At 42.5% G+C, this 20,152-nt stretch overlaps 1 protein-coding gene across 1 annotated transcript in view; it reads left to right on the forward strand.

Annotated features, from left to right (window-relative positions):
* Positions 1-20,152, forward strand: part of RIN2 (Ras and Rab interactor 2) — a 264,998-nt gene that overhangs the window by 228,800 nt on the left and 16,046 nt on the right. Inside the window, 5 exon segments of the mRNA XM_075749984.1 lie at positions 7,366-7,558; positions 8,382-8,493; positions 11,003-11,075; positions 13,985-14,076; positions 17,106-18,236. Of these exon segments, the coding sequence (XP_075606099.1) occupies positions 7,366-7,558; positions 8,382-8,493; positions 11,003-11,075; positions 13,985-14,076; positions 17,106-18,236 (1,601 nt within the window).

Below are 20,152 nucleotides of genomic sequence, written 5' to 3' on the forward strand. Positions count from 1 at the left end.
GAGCTTTGCTCACGCTGTAACGACAAAAAATGTACATTGCTCCAAGTCACTCTGTATGTATTCAACATACAATAGTATGACTGATTTATGTTCTCAGGTTAGGAAGTAAAATATTGACTGTTATAAGCTGATGCTTTTGTGAGTTGTGTGTTTAAGTTCATTTATATGTGAGTATCTTGCACATGAAAAAAAATAAGTAGATGGGGGCATTTTCTTAACCTTAAAATTATTTGACATGCATACTACAGCACAGATGAAAGTTCTGGATTGTTAAAATAGATCATGCCATGTAGGTGTGGACCGTAGAAATTTGCAATGTTAAACTTGTACCTTTTAGTGGGCATAGTGGGACCCCAGGATTTTGGCTTTGCTACGGCTGTTGTGCTTGATTGGCAATATCTGTTAAATTGACATCTAGAGGATATTCAATGTTTTAATCATTGTGTTAACAAGAGAACACATTTTTGTGCTTACTGTTGAAATACTTGTTGAAAGAGGAAAGCAACCGATGCAGGCGTTCTGTTTTATCTGACTGCACAGTCTGGGCCAGCTCTGGAGCTGGTGGGCTTTGTTCTTCAAGGCAGTGATTTAATGAAGTGGATAATAGTTTGCTCTTTAGAATTACATCTATGGTTTTTTTAGCTTTTTTTTTTTTTCTTTCTATAAATACTTTTAAAATGTGCTAAAACTTTCTACAATATATATTTAAATTATTTAAATAAAACACTGAGCAGTGCCTTTTGTTGCCCAAGTGGTAAAGAACATAAGACAGCTGAACTAATTAACATCCTTGGCTATGCCACTGGTTGCACGTTATTCAAGTTTTAAAGCTTTTGAAAGCACAGTTCTTCTACAGGGGCGGAAAGGATACTTTCTCCATTTTGATGGGTTCAGCTAATTAATTTCAACAATCATTAGCTAATTTTGAGTTAAGAAAAGGCTTCTTGTATCTTTGAATACACCATATGCGTGAAGGACTAAGATCTGGTTCTAAAATCTTGGTGGAAACACTTAGCTGGAAACAGTCAATTAAATCTCCCCTTTTTACAGACCATGGGGATTTTTTTTTACTGATTTTTTTTTTTAAAACTGAATTTGTTAATTTTGAGTGCAAAATATGTTTTGATTGAAATATGTAAGTAAAGCTAACATAAAAAAGTGAATAATGCAATTTTGATGACTACTTAATTCAATTTCACATTGAAATAATTGCTATCCAATAAAAAAAGAAATTAATTCTTTTCTGTCACTTTTAAGATGATAAACATAAAGTATGAAATCTGAATAAATTGAGGTAAATTTTTGTATGACTACATAATTCTGAACTGTGTGCTTCTATGTAAGGAAGAAGTTGTATCAAAGATGGTATAAATTTATATAATTCGTTATGCACTGATATATTTTGTTTATATAGAGGTACATAGCAAGATTACAGTAATTTCAACTAAGGTTTTCCAGAGTTCTTATTTAAACTAGAGTCCCCACAAGGATGTGTTTACTGTCCTAAGTTCATTTCTTTGTAGTTAATTGAAAACTTTGTAACTAATGTAGGTTGCTTTTATTATTGTCCGTTCTGCTGTTCAGAAATTGGTAGATTGTTGTTCAGATGTGGCGTTTGGATTTGCATCTAGAGAAATTTAAGCTAAAAGGAATGTCTGTTTCCTTGGTGGTTTTTTCACCTTAGCATATATCTGCATGCACCCAGAAAAGTTTTAGAAAGGCAGGAGCTGCAAGAGCTCTCAACTGTATTCAAAAAAATAAGTACATGAAATAGCATGTCTGTAGCTGTAGTGTTATGGTTTGTTGGGTTTTGTTGGTTTTGTTGGGGTTTTTTTTGTGGTTGTGTGGTGACTTTCAGATTTATATTCTTCCCCCCCAGTTATATTTTGGACTTGTCTCCCTCTTTTGCATCTGTGGCCCAAGCAGTATTGAGAATGATTCAAGTAACTGGGCCTACAAATTTGGCTTGTAAACATGTAAAAGCCAGGCAAAGAAAGAGGCTTGTAAAAAATGTGTTTTAAGTGAGATGCTCAAGTAATCCGTTTCAATATTCCACGGTGTTTGATGCCTGGGCTTTTTCCCAGCGCAGACACATCTCTCAGTAATGCAAAGGAGTGGAGTCGTCAGAAAAGGCCGCAATTGTGATAAAGTTCTGAGCTGCGCTGTACAGGTGACCTTCAAAAGGGTAACTGGAGAGCTGCTGCGTGCAGCGGCAGCCCAGGTCCGCGTAGGATGGGGGAGCACACCTGATGTGGCTGGTGGTATCCAGGTGGCCTTCTAGGAGGCACTCGGTCTCATTACAGTTGTAATGAAAAGGAAACTAACAAAAAGAGAGGGAAATAAAACCCAAGAAAGGTAAGTGATGCAAATGAAAAACAATTGCTCACCACGACTGATGCCCAGCCAGTCCCTGAAGAGCAGCCCCCCAGCCAACTTTCTCCCTAGTTTACATGCTGAGCATGACATCATATGGTATGGAATATCCCTTCGGTCACTGGGGTCAGCTGTCCCAGCTGTGTCCCCTCCCAACTTTCTGTGCACCCCCAGCCTACTCGCTGGCGGGGCGGTGTGAGGAGCAGAACAGCCCTTCACTGTGTAAGCACTGGTCAGCAGTAACTAAAACACCCCTGAGTTATCAACACTGTTTCCAGCACAAATCCAAAACATAACCTCATACTAGCTGCTGTGGAGAAAATTAACTGTCCCCTAGCCAAAACCGGCACACCGGATTAACTGTGGGGAGCCTTTGGTGGGACTGAACAAGGTTCACATTCATCTGCAATTTTAGACAGATTTACTTTACCTGCCTGTTGCTGTTCTTTCTGCCCTTGTGACTGGGAAGGAAATGAGGAATATTCCTTGCCGCTGAGTAACAGCGGAGCGGGAGAGCGATGAATCTGGACACAGAGCCGTGTTTTGCAAACTTCTGCACCATGGCAACGAGTGGGCAGCAAAGGTTAAGTTGCATCGCTGGGGAGATGCTGAGCATCCTACTGCCATGGGCAAAGAGCAGACCTCTTCTCCCTCTCTCCCTCCCCCTGGGTAACATGATCTTGGTGTGCAAGCACCCTAAAACCAGAGACCAATCCAGGCAAAAAATGGAGTGAGGGAATGTGGACACATTCAAGTGCAAGTTAGAGTCCTTATCATCATTATAGTATAAAACCTGGTCTGTCACTATGACCCTCCATCTGGGATGACAGGCTAAATCCAGCTTTGCTCTTTCCTTTGGGCTGAAAACCAGCCTTCTCCATAGTGAGGGAGCATCCCTCAAATTTGATGGTCATCTAGGTCCTTCCTACAACTCCTTTCATGCCCTCAGAAGGGTGGGTAAGTTCCTCTGCAGAGGGGGGTGGGTGTGTGTAAATCCTACAGCAGCTGTCTTAGTTTGATTCAACACGGCAAACCTACAGAACAGCGTTAGTCATCCTGTGAGCGCAAAGCCAGACGGACCTTCGCTGTGTCCATAATCCCAAAGAGAGAAGAGTCCGTTCCTCAGGCCAGTGTTTGTCAATGCAGGAGGCTGGCGGTCGTTTGAGAGCAGATCGGCTCGTTGTTCCAAGTCCTGCAAAAAAAATGGGAGAAATATTAGAAGTTTAGGTTTTACAAGGTTAGAGCAAGAGGCAAAGGTAGGATTTGAGAGACCAAAAGAAAATGGCTGTAGTGAGCAGGAGGGTGTGATCAAGGTGTATGTCACAGGCCTGTGGGTGTGAGGGAGAGGATCATCCTGGTTACAGCCTTCAACCTGTTCCTTGTCCTTTTTACTGTGAGCTGAGTCTAGTCAGGATGCAGCTCCGAATTGTTTATCTTGGCGGTTACCTCTGTTTATTTCCCACACGTTTATGGGTTTTCTCAAATCTAAGTAAACTTGCATGAATCATGCGTTTTCTTTAATTCACTGTGAGTTGTGTTGACACTCCTCTCCCACTGGAGAGGAATCAGTGTAGTACCCCTGTGTTAAAGTAGACCATCCATGGAGGTTGATTTGTGTTTTGATTTTGAGTTTAATGTGACCTAGTTGGATTGTCTTCTATTTGGAGTCACAGTTAAAAAACCAAACCAAAACAAAAACACCCCACAAAAAACCCACACAAAGAAAAAATCCCAAAAACCCAAAAGTAAAACCAGGAGAGAAAGTTAATTGTTGAATAATATACAGCTTATTTTGCTAGCATTTAGTTTATAACAACTTCTTATTCTGTACACTTGAATTAATCAGGTGATCCTGAGGAATTCAAATGATTCTTCTTGCCTTGCTATTGTTTCCAAAGAAGTTACACGCACATCCCAGTCCCAAATAATTTTACAGTCTAACTCTAAGACTGGACAAATTTCAAGAACTCCCATGTGTCAGGGTTTGTATGTTTAGTGTCTGGATCATTAATTAAAATAATTTTAAGAATAAAAACCTAACTCAGACTATGGTGCTCCGTAGTGCCAGACCATTGCAAACATGCTGTCAAAACAGACTTTTGGCTGCATTTACCTCCTGGGCCCTGGGAAGTGGCGGCTTCTAGGTTGAATGTGGTTTGCCAGACCTGGTTTTTCCAAGCTATGCTCTTGCCAGAGTTCACCAGGTCTGATCCTTCTCTCTGTCTCTCTATTACTTGGATAGCAAATATTTTTTTTTAAGTGTTGTTTGTTCCTAGTTTACCTTCCTGTGGATTGCAATAACATACTAGTATTGATCTAGCTGAGGTACTTCGGGGTCATTTGTACTGGTAATGTTTAGGAGTGGCAGAAAGTCTTGTCGTGATAGATACTTGTAATCTTTGGCTTATTCCTTGAGGGGGCAGAAGCAGCTGCAACAAGAAGGTGCGTGTGTATCTAGGTCAGTAAGGTGTGGGCTCACACGTTGCATTCCTCCTCAGATCTTGGCACGTGGGAGGGTTTGCGTGTATAAATACCTGGAGGTTCCAAAAACCCGGCAGCCCCCTATTCAAATTAATCTTCCGGTTTATAATGGTTTGGGTGTGTTTGACAACATGAAGCCAGCCATACCGAAGAGGAACACTGTGACCCTCCGAACACGTGTAAACTCTTACTAGCTGTAGGTTGTTTCGTGGTAGCAAGCAGTGCCAGGCCTTATGGCTGATACCAGTCGTGCACCTTCTTTTGCACGTGACGTAACTTTCTTTTGTAGGCAGGAAAATCTTCCCTCTCAGACTTGTTCCCTCTGCAACACGTTTAGTTTCCACCCCTTGACCAAGGAATGGAAATCAGTTATATCTAGTTAAGCCTGCAGCCAGCGTCAATGTATACTTGCACTTTGCCATAGCTATCTTTGGTCTGTAATGTTGCTAACTGGCACTGAAGGTGAGTGGAAAGCTTCTGAGCAGTATTTACCGGAGGTACAGCTCATGAAAACACTTTTGTCTCTTGACTTTTGTGGAGTTTCATACATTACAACACTGGTTCTGCTGGGACTGTGGTTGAAAGGGGAACTCAGGATCCCAGTTGTGGCAGTTTCAGAGCCCGTTTGTAACTGATGTAAACACTACTTCCTTTCTGCACACAACAGGTTTCTGTGTATTTTGTGCCCCTTGAAGGCATATTGGCACTCGCTAACAGCTTTTGACACTCAGGGAAAGAAGATCATCTGAATTTTAGATGCCTTGCAAATCTAAAAGGCATCACGTCATAAATAAGCAGCCAGAGAAAGATGACAAAAAGGGAGAGGCACGCAGGTGATCTGGTAGTAATAATTGATCCAGGTAATGAAAAGTTTGAATGATTGTGCCAATTCTTACCTGATCATGCAGTGAAAGTTCTCTGCCCCATTTACTTTCCTTTCTAGCCCTGTCCAGAGATGCTGCAAGTCGCTGACCAAAGCTAGAAAAAAAAAGTTTGATTGTTGGGGTTTTTTTTGTTGTTTGATTGGTGAGTTTTGTTTTGGGGTTGGGTTTGGGGGGGTGAATTTTTGTGTGTTCTTAAGTATTCAGTGCTCCTGTGCTTGTGAAGTCTCTAACGCACTTGGCTCTGGGTACAATAGCTGGCATAATGAAGGTGGTAAATGCTCTTAATGATGCTTACTGCCTGTCCAAAACACAAAGTTCAGAGCTGCCAGAGAGTTTGCAGCGGGGAAGTGCAGCTGTGTTGTCCTCTGCTGCTCGGGGCCTGTTCTGCCATCGGAAGAGGTCTGTAGAGACCACGCAACCTCTGTGCCTGACATCTTAGGGAATCAGATCTTGAGCTTGCAGGGTGTTTTTTGTCTATCCTCAAATATTGTTAGCAGGAAGCTCTTACTGTAACTATTCTGTAGTGATTTTTAGCACTGGAAGAATCACAGGATGTACTTCTAGCTCAAACATAAGGAATTTGAACGAGCAATGCACGTGCAATTGTACTGAGTGTTCTGTATTATATGAATGATGGCGAAGCTTTGCATAGCAAAAGGACTTCTCAAAGTATTTCATTTATTTGGATTTTTAATGCTTAACGAGTATTTGTAGCTTCCAAGAACTGTACTTTGTTACTGAATTTAGCAGTAAATTTAGCTGCTCTGCCCCGAATAAATTTTAACCTTACATTAGCTTGCCCCATTCACACTTAGTTTAGCCTTTATTCCTCACATAGGAGTCGATCCAGAGCCAGAGGGATTAGGACCATAAATATATGTATATAGATGTTGTCTCTTTTTTTTTTCCCCCCCTCTATCTTTCTTTCTCCTTTTTCTTTTCTCCTGACTGAGCTTTCTGACCACTCGTAACTGAGAGGAACAAAGATGGATAAGCAGCTACGAAGATGACGCGGCTGGTGGAGCAGAGACATAGTCTGGGGATAAGATGAAGTGATGCTAGTTTGTGGGCTTCTGTTGTGAAAATAATCCCTACAAGCAAACAGAGAACGTGCTTGTGTTTCGTGCAGTGATCAGCAACAAGTAGTGGGTTGCTCCATTGTCAGAGTATTGAACAGATTTTCCTGGCAGGCAGGACAGAGAAAGATTTCTGTGGGTTGCAGCTTTTGCAGTCTCTCTGGGAATAAAAATACCTGAGTTGCATAAATACCTTTGAAGAGAAGTTTTTTCCAAATGTGAACAGAACAAAGAAAGGAAGTGAAATGTTCAATCAATCGTGCATGCATATACACCTGTATCTGAAGTGATTGCCGAATTTCTACAGGCTAATAGAAGAATGCTAAGGCTTGTCTTAAAGCTAGCTGTTAAATTGAGGACAAGTGAAAGAAATTTTAAGGATAAGAGAATTTTTGTGTACGCTAATTATATGAATTCCCAGTAGGAGAAATACCAGTCCAGAGTGCCAGCAGTGCCGTTAGCTTTGTGATAACTCTGTTTGCTGAACTGAGTGATTGTTTATAGGAGGTTAGCATGTCTAATTTAATTTTTTTTTATTTTATTTTTTACAGCCTAGTAAAGGACATGGATAATATCTCTCCTGAGAAAAATGATGTAAAAAGCTGCCCCCGGGACTCTGGATATGACAGCCTATCCAACAAGCTAAGCATATTGGACAAGCTCCTCCATACTCACCCTGTGTGGCTGCAGCTTGGTCTGAATGATGCTGAAGCCATGGAAATTCTGCAGGCCCAGCCTCCTGGGGTAAGAAGTTACATTTCAATTTATCTGATGCAAGTGTTTAAAAAAACCCAAAACCCACAACCAACAACAGCAACAAAGCCAACCCCATCCCCCCAGTAAAAACCCCAAACAAACCAGCATCCCACCCCCATTTCTTCTGTGCTTTGGGTAATCCAAGCGAGGGCTGCCTGAGCGCTTGGCAGCTGGACCAGTTGGAGTGTGACCCGTTACCTGGGCTGATATACTGGGGACTAGTTTGGGGTCCTCTGGAGCTGAGAACTAGACTGTTGCAATTACAACTCTAAAGCTGGACCTTGCTAACCAGGATTGTATGTAACAGATGGATTTCCCCCATAATGAGAAAGCCATAGATAAATTGGAAATGCCAGCATTTGGTCCTTCACTGGTGCCTGCATTAAAGTTGCTGTGACAGAAACCATTCCCTGTCTGCCTGGATGGGGCCGATAACATGTTTCTAATGCTGCCTCCATCCTGGTGCAGAAGGATTGTATGAGTGGGCTGATGGGACACTGGAGAAGTCCACCATCAGTCACCTCCCGACTCTGCAGCTTGGCTGAGGGCTGGGGATTTGCTGCATCTTAAACTGAAGAGCTCAGATAAGGGCATGATGGACTTGGTGTCATGCGTCTGTTATACCAGGATGAGATGCTTTTCTAAATGGTCTGTTGCTATTTTACACCAAGTGTTGAGCCCGATACGGTAACAACCGAGTAAAATTCTGAGACGTTTTGTATAGATCAGAGATCATGAAGCTGTTCTGGTTCCTTTTGTCTATAATCTGTCATGAAGCTAAAACCATCTCCTTTTGCCTTCTCCACAACAGATATTTCTGGTTAGGAAATCTGCAAGACTGCAGAAGAAAGTCATCTCTCTGCGTCTGCCTGGTGACTGTGGGTCCTGCCTAAAAGAATTTGCAATAAAAGAAAGCATATACAGTAAGTCATGAGTTGCATGCTTTTCAGCTGTTGGTTGCTCTGTGTCAGCTGGGAGCGCTCTGCATTGGTGAAACCCACAGCAGAAGACACCCAAAGTCATGCAAATAGTGTCCCAGACTGCCTACAATGCTTTCGGTGGAGGGTGCTGCGAGTGAGTCAGGCATATGCTGCAGAAGGGAAGATATACAGAAATGCTTAAGTCTGTGCAGGACACGACTGGAATGTTTCTTCTATGTACCTTGCTGAATCCAGGATTCATTGATTATTATGGGTAGTTATCCTCTTCCGTAGAAACACAGTCTATAATCCTGTCTGCTGTCAATGAAATGTTCCTGCGTTTCCTTGTACTCGGGGGACTGTTCTCTCTATCTACAAATTTGGGTGCGGTGGTGGGGTTTTTGGGGGTTTTCTGTTATTTATTTCTTTAACGTAATAACTAGATTGATTTTAACCCTTTGGAACTGTTTCTGATGCGAGATCGATGAGTTTTCTTTTTTAATTCCATCTATATTTGTTCCCTGTTTTCTAACAGAAATGAGCAAATGTTAGAGTTCCGATCAGTTTCAAAACAATACTGCCCTCATCTCTTTAGAGGGAAGATGTGAAAAATATGTATGAGATATAGGAATGAAAACAGGAAGTTGCAGCTGGTCAGTATATGTGGATCAAATGGTTCGTTTTAACAAGAAAGTGAAAACTGGAGAAAATCAGCAGTAATTTCAGTTAAACTTCCCTGAAGCCAGAGGGTCTGTAGTTAACTTCTATTTCTACTAGTAGACTGAGATAGTTTTAGTTGAGTGTTTTTTTCCTTTTTACCTCTGACTTCCCTGCCCCCAGCAACAAAAAGTTAGTTCTATGTGTCTGGTTTTGGTTCCAGTTGCCAACAAGGCACGGCAAAGAGAAGAGAAAGCTATCAAAGACAGTTGATCAAAGTGGGATCTAAGGCTGCGTTTGTAGGCTTGTTGTACTAATGAACTCCCTCTCTCCCATCTAGAAAATAACATATTGTCTTTCCTGAATAAAATTTTACCACAAGGGGGAAGTATGTACTGACATTTTTACTCACCAGTCATAGCTGAGGTTTTAATTGTAGTCAGGGATCTGAACACTCATCTTCTCTTTGCCCGCCCCAGATCACCTGCATGCTTACTGTTTGCATTGCTAGTATCTCTCTTAAGGAAATCCCTTTTTCTGGGCACGTAAATTACTAGGTCGACCTGTCCTTTGGTGTAAAGGTTGAGTAAGAGATCAGTACCCGACTTAAGTTTTTCCCTGGTTCACATGCAGACTTTATAGTCAGTAGCACTGGAACCTTGGTGTGGGGGAGCTGGCCGTACAGCATGGAGTTCTGACAAAATTACATCTTTGCTACTCACTGAGAGGCATTGCTGAGGTATCCAAAGCTGCTGTGTGGCTTTTGGCTTTCCTCACCAAGCCCGGGAGTCTGCCTTGTTTCAGCCCAGATGTCTGAAGCGACTGCAGCGGTGGAAGTACTCTCCTTAGGAGATGAATTTCAAAAGCATTCCTCTATGGGTGAAACAGCGATGGTGTGCGCACCACACCAGCTGGAGATTCACTCCTGTGATCTGACTTTTCTAACTCTGGGATGGACCGAAGCAATCGCAGGCTTCACGTTCGCCCCTTTGTAGAAGTTGTCCGAGGCTTCAAGAGACCGGCGTTCCTGTACTTCAGGAACCTGTCGTAGGCTACCATTACATTTCATAAATGCTCTTCCTTCTGCTCTGGTCTCAGTCATGTCCAGAGGCAAAGGATCTAGATCGTTTCAGTCCAAGAGCTTCTTCCCCTTGATCTTTGTAGTCATTGTGTGAGATTTGCCACTGGAATCGGAGCTTAATGTAAATGAGATGGCAGTCACTGCTATGTCATTATTACTGTGAACATGTATTTATATCAATAAGAAACAATGGTATGGAGGGGGGAAAAAATGAAAGACATTTCTTGTGTCTTCCTACTCCGTTGTGCAAGCCAATAGCATGAAGCAGAATTGCCTGAGGTTTTTTTTTAAAGGCTTTTCAGGTTAAATGGTTTTCTTTAAGTGAATGAAAATTTATCATCTCCCATTAGGTGCTAATGCATCTGGGGAGAAGATGACAAGTGAGTAGGATGGAATGCAAGAGGAGGAAATAAGAGATTTAAAATTAAGTATATTTGCACACTGGGCAAACAAAGGCTTAATTATTGATTTATTGTCTATTAGCAAAATGTTGTGCAATTCTAATCACACTTGATCTGTTTTCCTAGGAATTAGACTATATGTTTGTAATACAAAAACTAACCCACTGCCAAGACTGTCAGTATATTCTTGAAAATGCCTTTAGCAGAGATATGTACTCCTTCACACAGTTGTTTTCTCTTAACCGAAGAGTAGCTACTTTGATGGTGCAAACTTATTAATTTTATGCAAAAATCTGAGATGCATTTTATTAAGCTTTTCTATGAAATGGTGGATAGATGTGTGATTCTTTGCCTCTTGTAACTTTCTTGGCAGCATTTTCCTTGGAGGGATCTGGAATAAGTTTTGCTGATTTATTCAGGCTCATTGCTTTCTACTGTATTAGCAGGTAAGATGGTGTTATGTTCTGAGTTGTGTTTGCTAGACTGTCTTGGGGAAAAATAGTCTCAAGGACTTGTTTCAGCATGGTATTTATGTTGCCAATCTACAAATATTCCTGTGTAGTCTTAGAAGGTGATGGGAGAAATAGGAGATGAGAATTGGAAGCAAAGTCTCTTCAGTCTTATTTTGTACTGATTATTGGAAGGCCAGCGTGATGTTATCCACCCAGCTGGGAGGTGTTGCCAAGTTGAACTTTACTTTAGCTGATACCTTGTAATGCTTTCATAACTGCTCTGTAACTCAGTTAATAAGCACCATAAACTATCTCGCAATGTCCATTTTTTGGACTTGCTAGTAAAAAGCACCTTTGTAGTATAGTGGAAAAATGTCAGATCATGCTGAATAGAATATGACAGCTGAGAGATGTGAATGTAAATTGTGAACAACAAAGACAACCTCATCAGCTTTCCAGTTTATGGTTGCCCAACTTGTTTTCCAGGTAGTATGCAGAGGAAAAAATAGCTGGTGGTTTTTTATCTTTTAAGTTGTTTTCAATTTTACTTTAGTTTACTGGAGAAAACTTCCAGACTGATGCTCAAGCCTTATATTTATCCACAGATAGGACATGGCCAGGCTGCACATCTGCATGTTTTCTGAAGGGAGGAGAGAGAGGCACTTTTGATGGTCTTGGTCCTTCTAAGAGGTTGCCAATTAGTGCTGACAGTGGTGACTTCCGGTGTGTGAAACGCTCGCTAGGGATGCACTTAGGTTGCTGTGCTTACTGTTTTTGCTTGTGGTGGAGAAGCATCTAGACCCCCTTTGTTACAGGCCTCCGTTTTGCCAAGCTGTACGTGCGTGCGATGAAAGAAGCGTTTATACTGCATAAGTAATTGGTCAGCACTCAGATGAGAAATGAGCTGAAACTGCATTTAAAAACACTTTAATGATGAGAGATGCCTTACCTTGTCACCCTTTGAGTTCTGCGCACTAGCCAGGCTCTAGCAAATTCCCTCTAAGTGCCTACAGGGAGCATGCAGCAAATGTAGATTTTTTTTTTTTGCATTAGTTTATCCCTTTTCTTTCACTGAGGGCTCCAAGTTGCTTTGCATTTGCTAAAAATAAGCCCACGAACACACAGTAGCTTATTGCCTGGCTCATGAGTATCATCATAACTGAGAACCTCTCTCTGCAGAGTGCCTTTAATTTTCTTAATGGTATTTCAGTCAGCCAAGTGTGAATTTAGTATCCTGATGCAGTCAGGCCTCCCATTCAGGAAGCACATACAAAACTACATAACCAGGCTCTTGACCTGTTTATTGTTCTGTTCCTTTCTGCCCTTGGGGGCAGGGGAAGGAAGTGAAAAGAGTGGCAATTGCAACTTAGGCATGGTGTTAAAGCTTTCCTAGTGCATCATCTTGAACGCAACTTTAGCTGCACACCCACCCACAGATACCAGTAATAAATACAACTTCAGCTGCAAACCTGTCCAGGTAAATGAAGCTCACTCTTTGATTGTGGATATGCTTTTGGAAGTGGATGCTTATTTCCCCATTCAGTGGAGAAATGTCCTAAGTGTTTGTTTGCCTAATGTTTCTTAAGTGGCAGTACCTACCCAGTATCCATGTCCTCTTCAGGCAGCTGTCTAGGATTGCCAGGGGTGCAAGAGGAAAATGTATACACTAGTTAGGGAAGCAGATAGGTAGCTGTCATGAGAAAGAGAGGGTACCATTTGGTACCTCACAGCAAAACCAGGAGGGTTTCCTAAAAGCAGAGGGAATTTCCTGCAATAGCTACCCAGTCAGTTTGTACAAGTAGTCAAGGGTTACCTGTCTTTATATTGAGTCCATGATGGTGTTCTAGACTCTGGATTATCGGTGGTACAATGTTGAAAGTGTCTTTTCAAATAATTTTTAGCTAGTGTGTCAGTCTTTAGCTTGATTTGAATTTGAGTGGTGTTCTGAGATCCTGTTTTTTCAACAAGTTAACATACAGCATAGAGAATATTTATGTGATAAAACCCCCACTGTCTGTGCTACAACAGATGGTTGACTTATTCACAGCCTTAAAAAAAACAAAATATGCTGACACCAGTTTTATGTAGGATTCCTGTGCTCCATTCTTAATTGCATAGGTATTTCTATTACAGATTTTGCAGTTTAGCATGCGCTGCTGTTTGAGGGTGTATTGATACCAGTTGGGCAGGCAAGAGGTGTAGTAATGGTTGATGGTAATACTCATAGAATATACATATGGTTAACTATTATTGTCCCTTAAAATTTCTGTCTAAAAGCTTTTTACATTGGATTTGGCTTATGTTGTTGTTCACGCATCTCCCTCTGTAAACATCCATTGAACTTCTAGAATGTAGTGAAGAGAAACCACATATGAGAATAAACTATAAGGACTTTCTTAAACGAACTGTGTCTTCAGCCTAGGAACAGAGTAGCACCAAAACATCCGAGCTTAGAAATTTTTAGGGTAGCTGCCCAAGTACTTATTTAAGTTTTTATTCTCAGAATTGGAATTTAACTTTGAGAGCAATCAACAGCGTATTTAGAAAATAAGAAGCTTTGTTGAAGTGTTAAGGGCAGATAACACTTTTGCATCTGACTGGTATGCTTGTAAAAGACCAAGTATAAAAGCTTCTGCTGTAAAGGGAGAAAAAATTGGATGGCTCTGTGGAAATGAGCCTAAAGAAAGTCCTGGGACACTTGCACTTCACACCACTTTCCAATGCAAAGGAGCTCTGGGGTTGGTAATGTTTTCACTGTGTGCTGTGTGTTTAAGGCTCTTGCTACCTGCCACAGCTCTGTAAGAAAATAATCAGAGCTCAGCTACTGCCAGTGTTGAAAACAAATGCTTTTAAAACTATGGATGTTGTTGTGAAAACCATATTGTTTTTCTCTTTGGCAACAGGGATGTCCTTCCATTCACCCTGAAGCTGCCTCATGCTATTGCTGCAGCAAAGACAGAAGCTGAACTTGAAGAGCTTGCTCAGCTTGGACTGAGTAAGTAGTTCTCCGCATAAATATCATTCTCTGTAGCATTGCTGTAAGCTTGAAGAAATAGTCTCTGTCTTTAAGTGGTTCGTATTGGTCAGTGATGATATGGAGTTCATTTAGAAAAGCAGCTTCTCTTACTGGGAAGGCCAAACCTTGTATTTGCCAAACGGTGACCTTGGTGGTCTTCCTGCCTTCTGTGATATTTTTGTTAGTGCTGTTTCCTTCCTTCCTTCTTCCCTCTCCTCTCTTGGCAAACCTTGGGCAAAGCAAGTCTTACAATCCCCAGACAGAGGTTTCACGTAGCTTCTCCTCCCAGGGCTAATGGTGGTCTCAGGCTCGCGTAGCAAGGCCACCACCTTGATAATTTGCTGAACTTGCCAGGGGAGTGTAGGAACTGAGGTTCACTGTTAATAAAACTTCTGTTCAGATTGACATGTGATCTGAGATGGTGATTTTTGGGATGAGCGGCTCAATGCAGTAACATATTAATAAAGGGAGGAGTGTATACGAAAGATCTGCAGAATGTATCCGTGTGCATTGGTTCGGAGAGATTTTTAAAATGACAAAAGAAAATACAGGCTCAATGTAAAACGTACCTTGAGCTTGCAGGAGACGTAAGGCCTGGTGGGATTTGAAGCACGGGCTCCACCCAGATGAATTGTTGAGCAACTCCTGCAAAGTGCTGAATGGCCTCATTTCCTTTTGCAGGAAGGGAGAATTGACTGTCTTTGTCCCAGTAGATTTCTTTTTTAATCATCTTTAATTTAGAAGTGGATCTAAATCTGAACATTAGCATGAGGTTCTCTAGAACTACTTGGTGGGACTTTGCAGCAAAGTCACGCACAGAGAAGTATTGCACTGCTTTGCGTTTTGTTTTGCTGCAGTAGCAATGCAATTAAGGGATTTGTTTTAGAGAGGAGACAAATGACTTCTGCACCGCTTATCTGCAAGTTTAGGTAATTAGATGGAAGTATGGATTTTCATGGGAACAGAGGCAAACATGAAACCGTGATTAGGTGACTGTTTGGATGAAGAAAAAAAAAAAAGAAAAAGTCTGACTGGGATACAGTGTAGTGAAGACAGTCTCCCAGTGACACTTGGAAGCCTTAAACGTTAGGTGAGTTTCTCTATAGGAGATAATGGTGGTATTGAGCAAGATCTCCAGACCAGCCACAGTGTCCTCAGTAGCTGAGAGCACCATGGCCTACTTGATGCAGAGTTTTCTTGCTCTTGAACAGTCTCTGTCTACATTGCGTGTGTTGTTTTTTTTAAGCTAATACATTTGAAAGCTGAGGAGGAGACTGATGGATCAGTGTCTGTGTGGTTGGTGTATTTGGGATCAATTACCTACTATACACTAGATTAAGATCACAGTTTCTGTGAGCAAAAACCAGACAACAAAGTTGAGATTGTGATGGAGTTTTAGGTGTCCACGTGCAGAACAACACACCCAGAAGTCAGCGTTTCAATGCTGTGGACCCAAGAGATGCCTAAAAACTCCCAAGGGTCCTTCCTGTTAAGTGTGAGCTTTCCTTAAGCATCACATAGGCACAAAACACCCTGGTCTGAACACGGAAGGTTCTAGCTCCTGTCAGAGCTCTGTTACACCATAGGCTCGGAGGGAGAACCGCACAAGGCAGGTCAATAGCATGTAGCCCAGCAAACCACATCGGGAAGAACTGGTGGTAAAGCTTTCAAGGCTGCTGCCAACCTGTAAGGTTTCACGTGCTGACCATAAGATTCCCGCTCTCAGTCTCTTTTGTGTTTCACCTGCAGCAGCCCTTCCATCACGTGTGTTTGCAACAGCCCACGTGCCCGGCACACTGGCCAGTCTGCTGAGGGATCTGCGGGCAGGATGTGAAGTCATGCAGCTGGGAGAAGCAGCAGCATTGCATGACTATGTAGAGAAATATGTCTGTGCCTGCATACGTTCCTTGGCAGTGGCCTGTTACCATGGGCCATTTCCTGTTTTCTGCCCCATAGGCAAGACACAGCTCTTGGGCATGGGCCCTGTGTGGAGTGCTTGGCATTCATGCAGTTGGGCCCGGGTGTCATTGCTCGACAGCCCAAATGAGGCATCTCGGCACTACAGGAAAAGGGGCTGTGTCAAGATTGGCAATTTTAGCAAAATCTCCCTCCTCTGGTATTCCTCCCTTTTTTCAGTTCAATCGGTGTCCTCGTGGGCTTGTCTGGTTTCAATCTTCATACTTTCAGGAGCTGATGAGCTTTACCATTGACTCAGTTTCAAAAACATGCTGACGCTTTGCTGGGACAAGTGCAGAGGCTGCAGCTGAAACTTGCTGGTTTAGCACAGGTTTTCCATGCTGCTGGAGTGGGACTGCACGTTTGGTCTATTTATGTGCTGCCAAGTGTCTAAAACCTCAGGAAAACTGTGTCACCGTTGGAAAGGCAGGGCTGCAGGCCAGTGCTCTTAAGAGACGCAAGCATTTGGTCTGCATAGCTAAACATTATATGTGCACCCACCACAGAAAAACGTGAGCTGTCTTTTCATGTGTAGTTTCATTTGTTTGTTAGCAAAAGAAACCAAACCAAAATTTTTACTGAGTTGCCGTAAGTGGCCATCAGCTGGTGTAAATCAGCCTAGCTGTTGTCTTTAATGGAGTGAGCTTATTAATACCAGCTGAGAATTCAGGCTTATTTCTCCTAAGTGAGATGCTAGTGAGTAGGTTATGTTCACTTCAGTCTCGAGTTGGTATGAATTACTGTGTTACAGTTTCCATTCCGTTCTTTGATTCTCAGTTTATTTTTAAGCTTAGTTCAGTGGGCTGATTTGAAGCTACGCATTGGTCATGATATTTATAAAAGTGTAAGAGCGGCCCCAGGAGTGTAGCATGCAGTTATGTCTGGCAGTGCTTTAAGGGGTTCACTCAGAGGTTTTTTTTTCTCCCCCTTGAATTAAAAAAAAGCTCGTCTAAATTTCTGAATACTTGAAACTGGCGATGTTGAGCTGAATGTTCTGAAAGCCATCTGCATGCTGTTTTGCATTCTGACATTACTGCCATGATGATTTTCAGACTTTTGGAGCTCCCCGGCTAACAGCAACCCCCCAGATCCTTCACCTCCTCGTAGGCCTGTGCCTTTGGACAGTGCTTGTAAAGACTCGCGTCAGCTCTGCCTTATAAATGGAGTGCATTCTATACGAACCAGAACGCCTTCGGAGCTGGAGTGCAGCCAGACCAACGGAGCGCTGTGTTTCATTAATCCCCTCTTCTTAAAAGTGCACAGCCAGGATGTCAGTGGAAGTCTGAAAAGGCAGAGCCCGAGAACTCAAGACGTGAATGGCACAGCGAGGCCTCGCTCCCCCCCACCCCGGCCGCCACCTCCTTCTATTAATAGCATCCTCACGAGTCCGCAGCTTTCCAGGACTATAAAGCAGGCGAGCATGCCAGAAACAGTCAACCATAAGAAAGGGAGAGGCTTGGATTTGCTGCAGAATAAACCAACCCCTATTCCGCCTCCGCGGCTGAAGAAGCAGGCTGTTTGCTCGGAGGTGGAAGGTAGCTCAAAGACCGCAGTGGTAATTCGACCTGGATGCAGCTCGGCGCGTCTGCCCGAAGCTGCTGGCGTTCCAGGTGAAACCCTGCCCGAGCCGGCTCCAGCGGGTGCCAAAAAGACGGTAGCTACCAGCTCTGAGTCACACATACCGTGGAATGGAGGCAGGCAGAGACTGAGCGACATGAGCATTTCCACCTCCTCGTCCGACTCACTGGACTTCGACCGGAGCATGCCGCTGTTTGGCTATGAGGGGGACACTAACAGCAGCCTGGAGGATTTTGAGGGGGAAAGCGACCAAGAGAGCATGGCACCCCCTTTGAAGCCCAAGAAGAAAAGAAACAGTTCATTTGTTCTCCCCAAGATTGTGAAATCTCAGCTACGGAAAGTCAGTGGAGTTTTCAGTTCCTTCATGACCCCTGAAAAGAGGATGATAAAGAAAATTGCAGAGATGTCCCAGGACAAACGCACTTATTTTGGATGCCTAGTGCAGGACTATGTCAGCTTTCTCCAGGAAAACAAGGAGTGCCATGTTTCGAGCACTGATATGCTGCAAACAATTCGGCAGTTCATGACCCAAGTCAAAAACTATTTGTCCCAAAGCTCCGAACTTGATCCCCCGATTGAATCGTTGATTCCTGAGGACCAAATAGGTAAGAAATGCTCTCCTGTGTTTTGGAGGAAGGTGAAAATGTGTGATCTGTGTTTATAGTGGTAGTCTTTCTGCCAGTTTGGAAAGATGGGGTTGACTTTGCTAGCAGAGTTTGAGCTGTTGAGTATTTGAGTCTTAAAACAAAACAACCCTGCACCCCCCACCCCCCCATCACCCTAGCAACTCAGAACTATGCTGCAAAGTTGTTCATAAAAAGTAACCCTTAAAGTAGCTGCAATGTTACCTGTGATTATTACTTTTTTTTTTTTAGCTTCTGTACTGTTAACAGCTTTGTTTTGTTAACAGTACAGAATCCTTTATTTGCTGGCACATGTGTATTTTTTTCCCTGAATTGGGCCGAAATAGTTCTCAATTCTTGGACCAAAACTGTGCCAATTTTAACCATGTGGACCGTAGCCATAAAAATAGAATATATTCAAAACCAGTGACAGTTAAAAGCAGGGAGACGTTTCATAGCAACTTAATTTAGAAATAAATCTCATTCTTCCAAACGTTCTCATTTGCTCCTAGCAAAGCTGCACTGTCCCTACACTTGAAGCTAAATGAAAAGATATATGAGAGTTTTAAAAAACAGATGTCTGCAAGAGAAAGGGCTGCTTATCTCAGGTTTTCTATACCTCTCTGTTACATGTACATAAATGGTTGCAGATGAGCTATATATTTGAATACATGTTTTAACAACAGAGGGAGACTTGTGTATCCACAGAAGTGAAATCATTGTTGCTGCATAAAATCTTACTGCTCCTCTATCTTGCCGAGTCTGAGCAGTATTTGTAAAAGAGCCTATAAGCCACATTTAGGAGGTAAACATCCCTCAGGGCAGAATACTTTCCTTGTGAGCTCACTTCAGTCCTAATTTGCTTGTTTTTCTCCTGTACCCTAGTGTCCCAACAGTTGGCCCGGTGCAAAATTGGCAGCTAGTTCTTTCTTTGGGACTAGAGGGTGATTTTATGTTGACTTTTCTGTCTGTCCTTGGCCGAGAGGAAGTATTCTCATGTAAACTCGACTTCATTTGCACAAAGTCAAGCAATACTAACAAGCACTGCTAAAGCAAGTATCGAAGAGTGTCCTCGAAACTGACTCTTTCAAAGATGTGTAATGTTCTCACTAGAATAATAAAGAATATTACATAGGTGTTACGTGGAAGAAAAAACGGCAAATTGAGCAGTGGTGCAGGCTCACTTTCGCCAGGATTTTTGCAGAGTACTGGATATTTGACAAATACAGATCTAGTTTGCTTGTAATTTTGTGAAAGCTTGGTTTGACTTGTACTTTTCATTGTAAGGGTGTAGTTAAATCAGACTGCGGGTGTCTGAAGATTGGCAAAATGCTGCCTGCTTTTAAATGTTTCAGTAGTTTGGAGTAGCATAAGCTGTGAAATGTAACAACTAAACTGCATTGGTTTTTCTTCAGCGACAGAAAGTCTGGCTTTGATCATGTGATTAAATGCAATTCATTTATAAAGCAGGATAGTTTAAACAAAGGAAGAACTTGCTTTTGAATCATCTGCTGCCTATGGCTCGAGCCTGCAAACAACCACAGTGGATCAGGAGCATCAGATGTTGCTGATCTAAGCAGATAACTATGTGACAGCAAGATTTAGTCATCCCTATGGAGAACTTTTTATGATGTAGCCCTGTCTATTATCCGTGGTTTTGCTTGACTATTTCAGTACGGAATTGCAGCCCGAATTTTAACTTTGTGAGTAGTCATTTATCCTTTCTTGACAGTTTACACTTCGGTGGTGCAGGTTTTTCCTTTCGATGTGTCAGCCTAGGGCCGCTTGGGAAGTATTCCTTTCTGTTTATCATGCACTGTCCCACGGCGGTGGCGAGCTGGTGTCAGAGCTCGGAGGCTCTGGTCAGGCCCGGCGACTGCCGAGTTAGAGCGGGCCTC

This window comes from Balearica regulorum, chromosome 3, assembly GCF_011004875.1.
Source record: "Balearica regulorum gibbericeps isolate bBalReg1 chromosome 3, bBalReg1.pri, whole genome shotgun sequence".
Lineage (NCBI taxonomy): Eukaryota > Metazoa > Chordata > Aves > Gruiformes > Gruidae > Balearica > Balearica regulorum.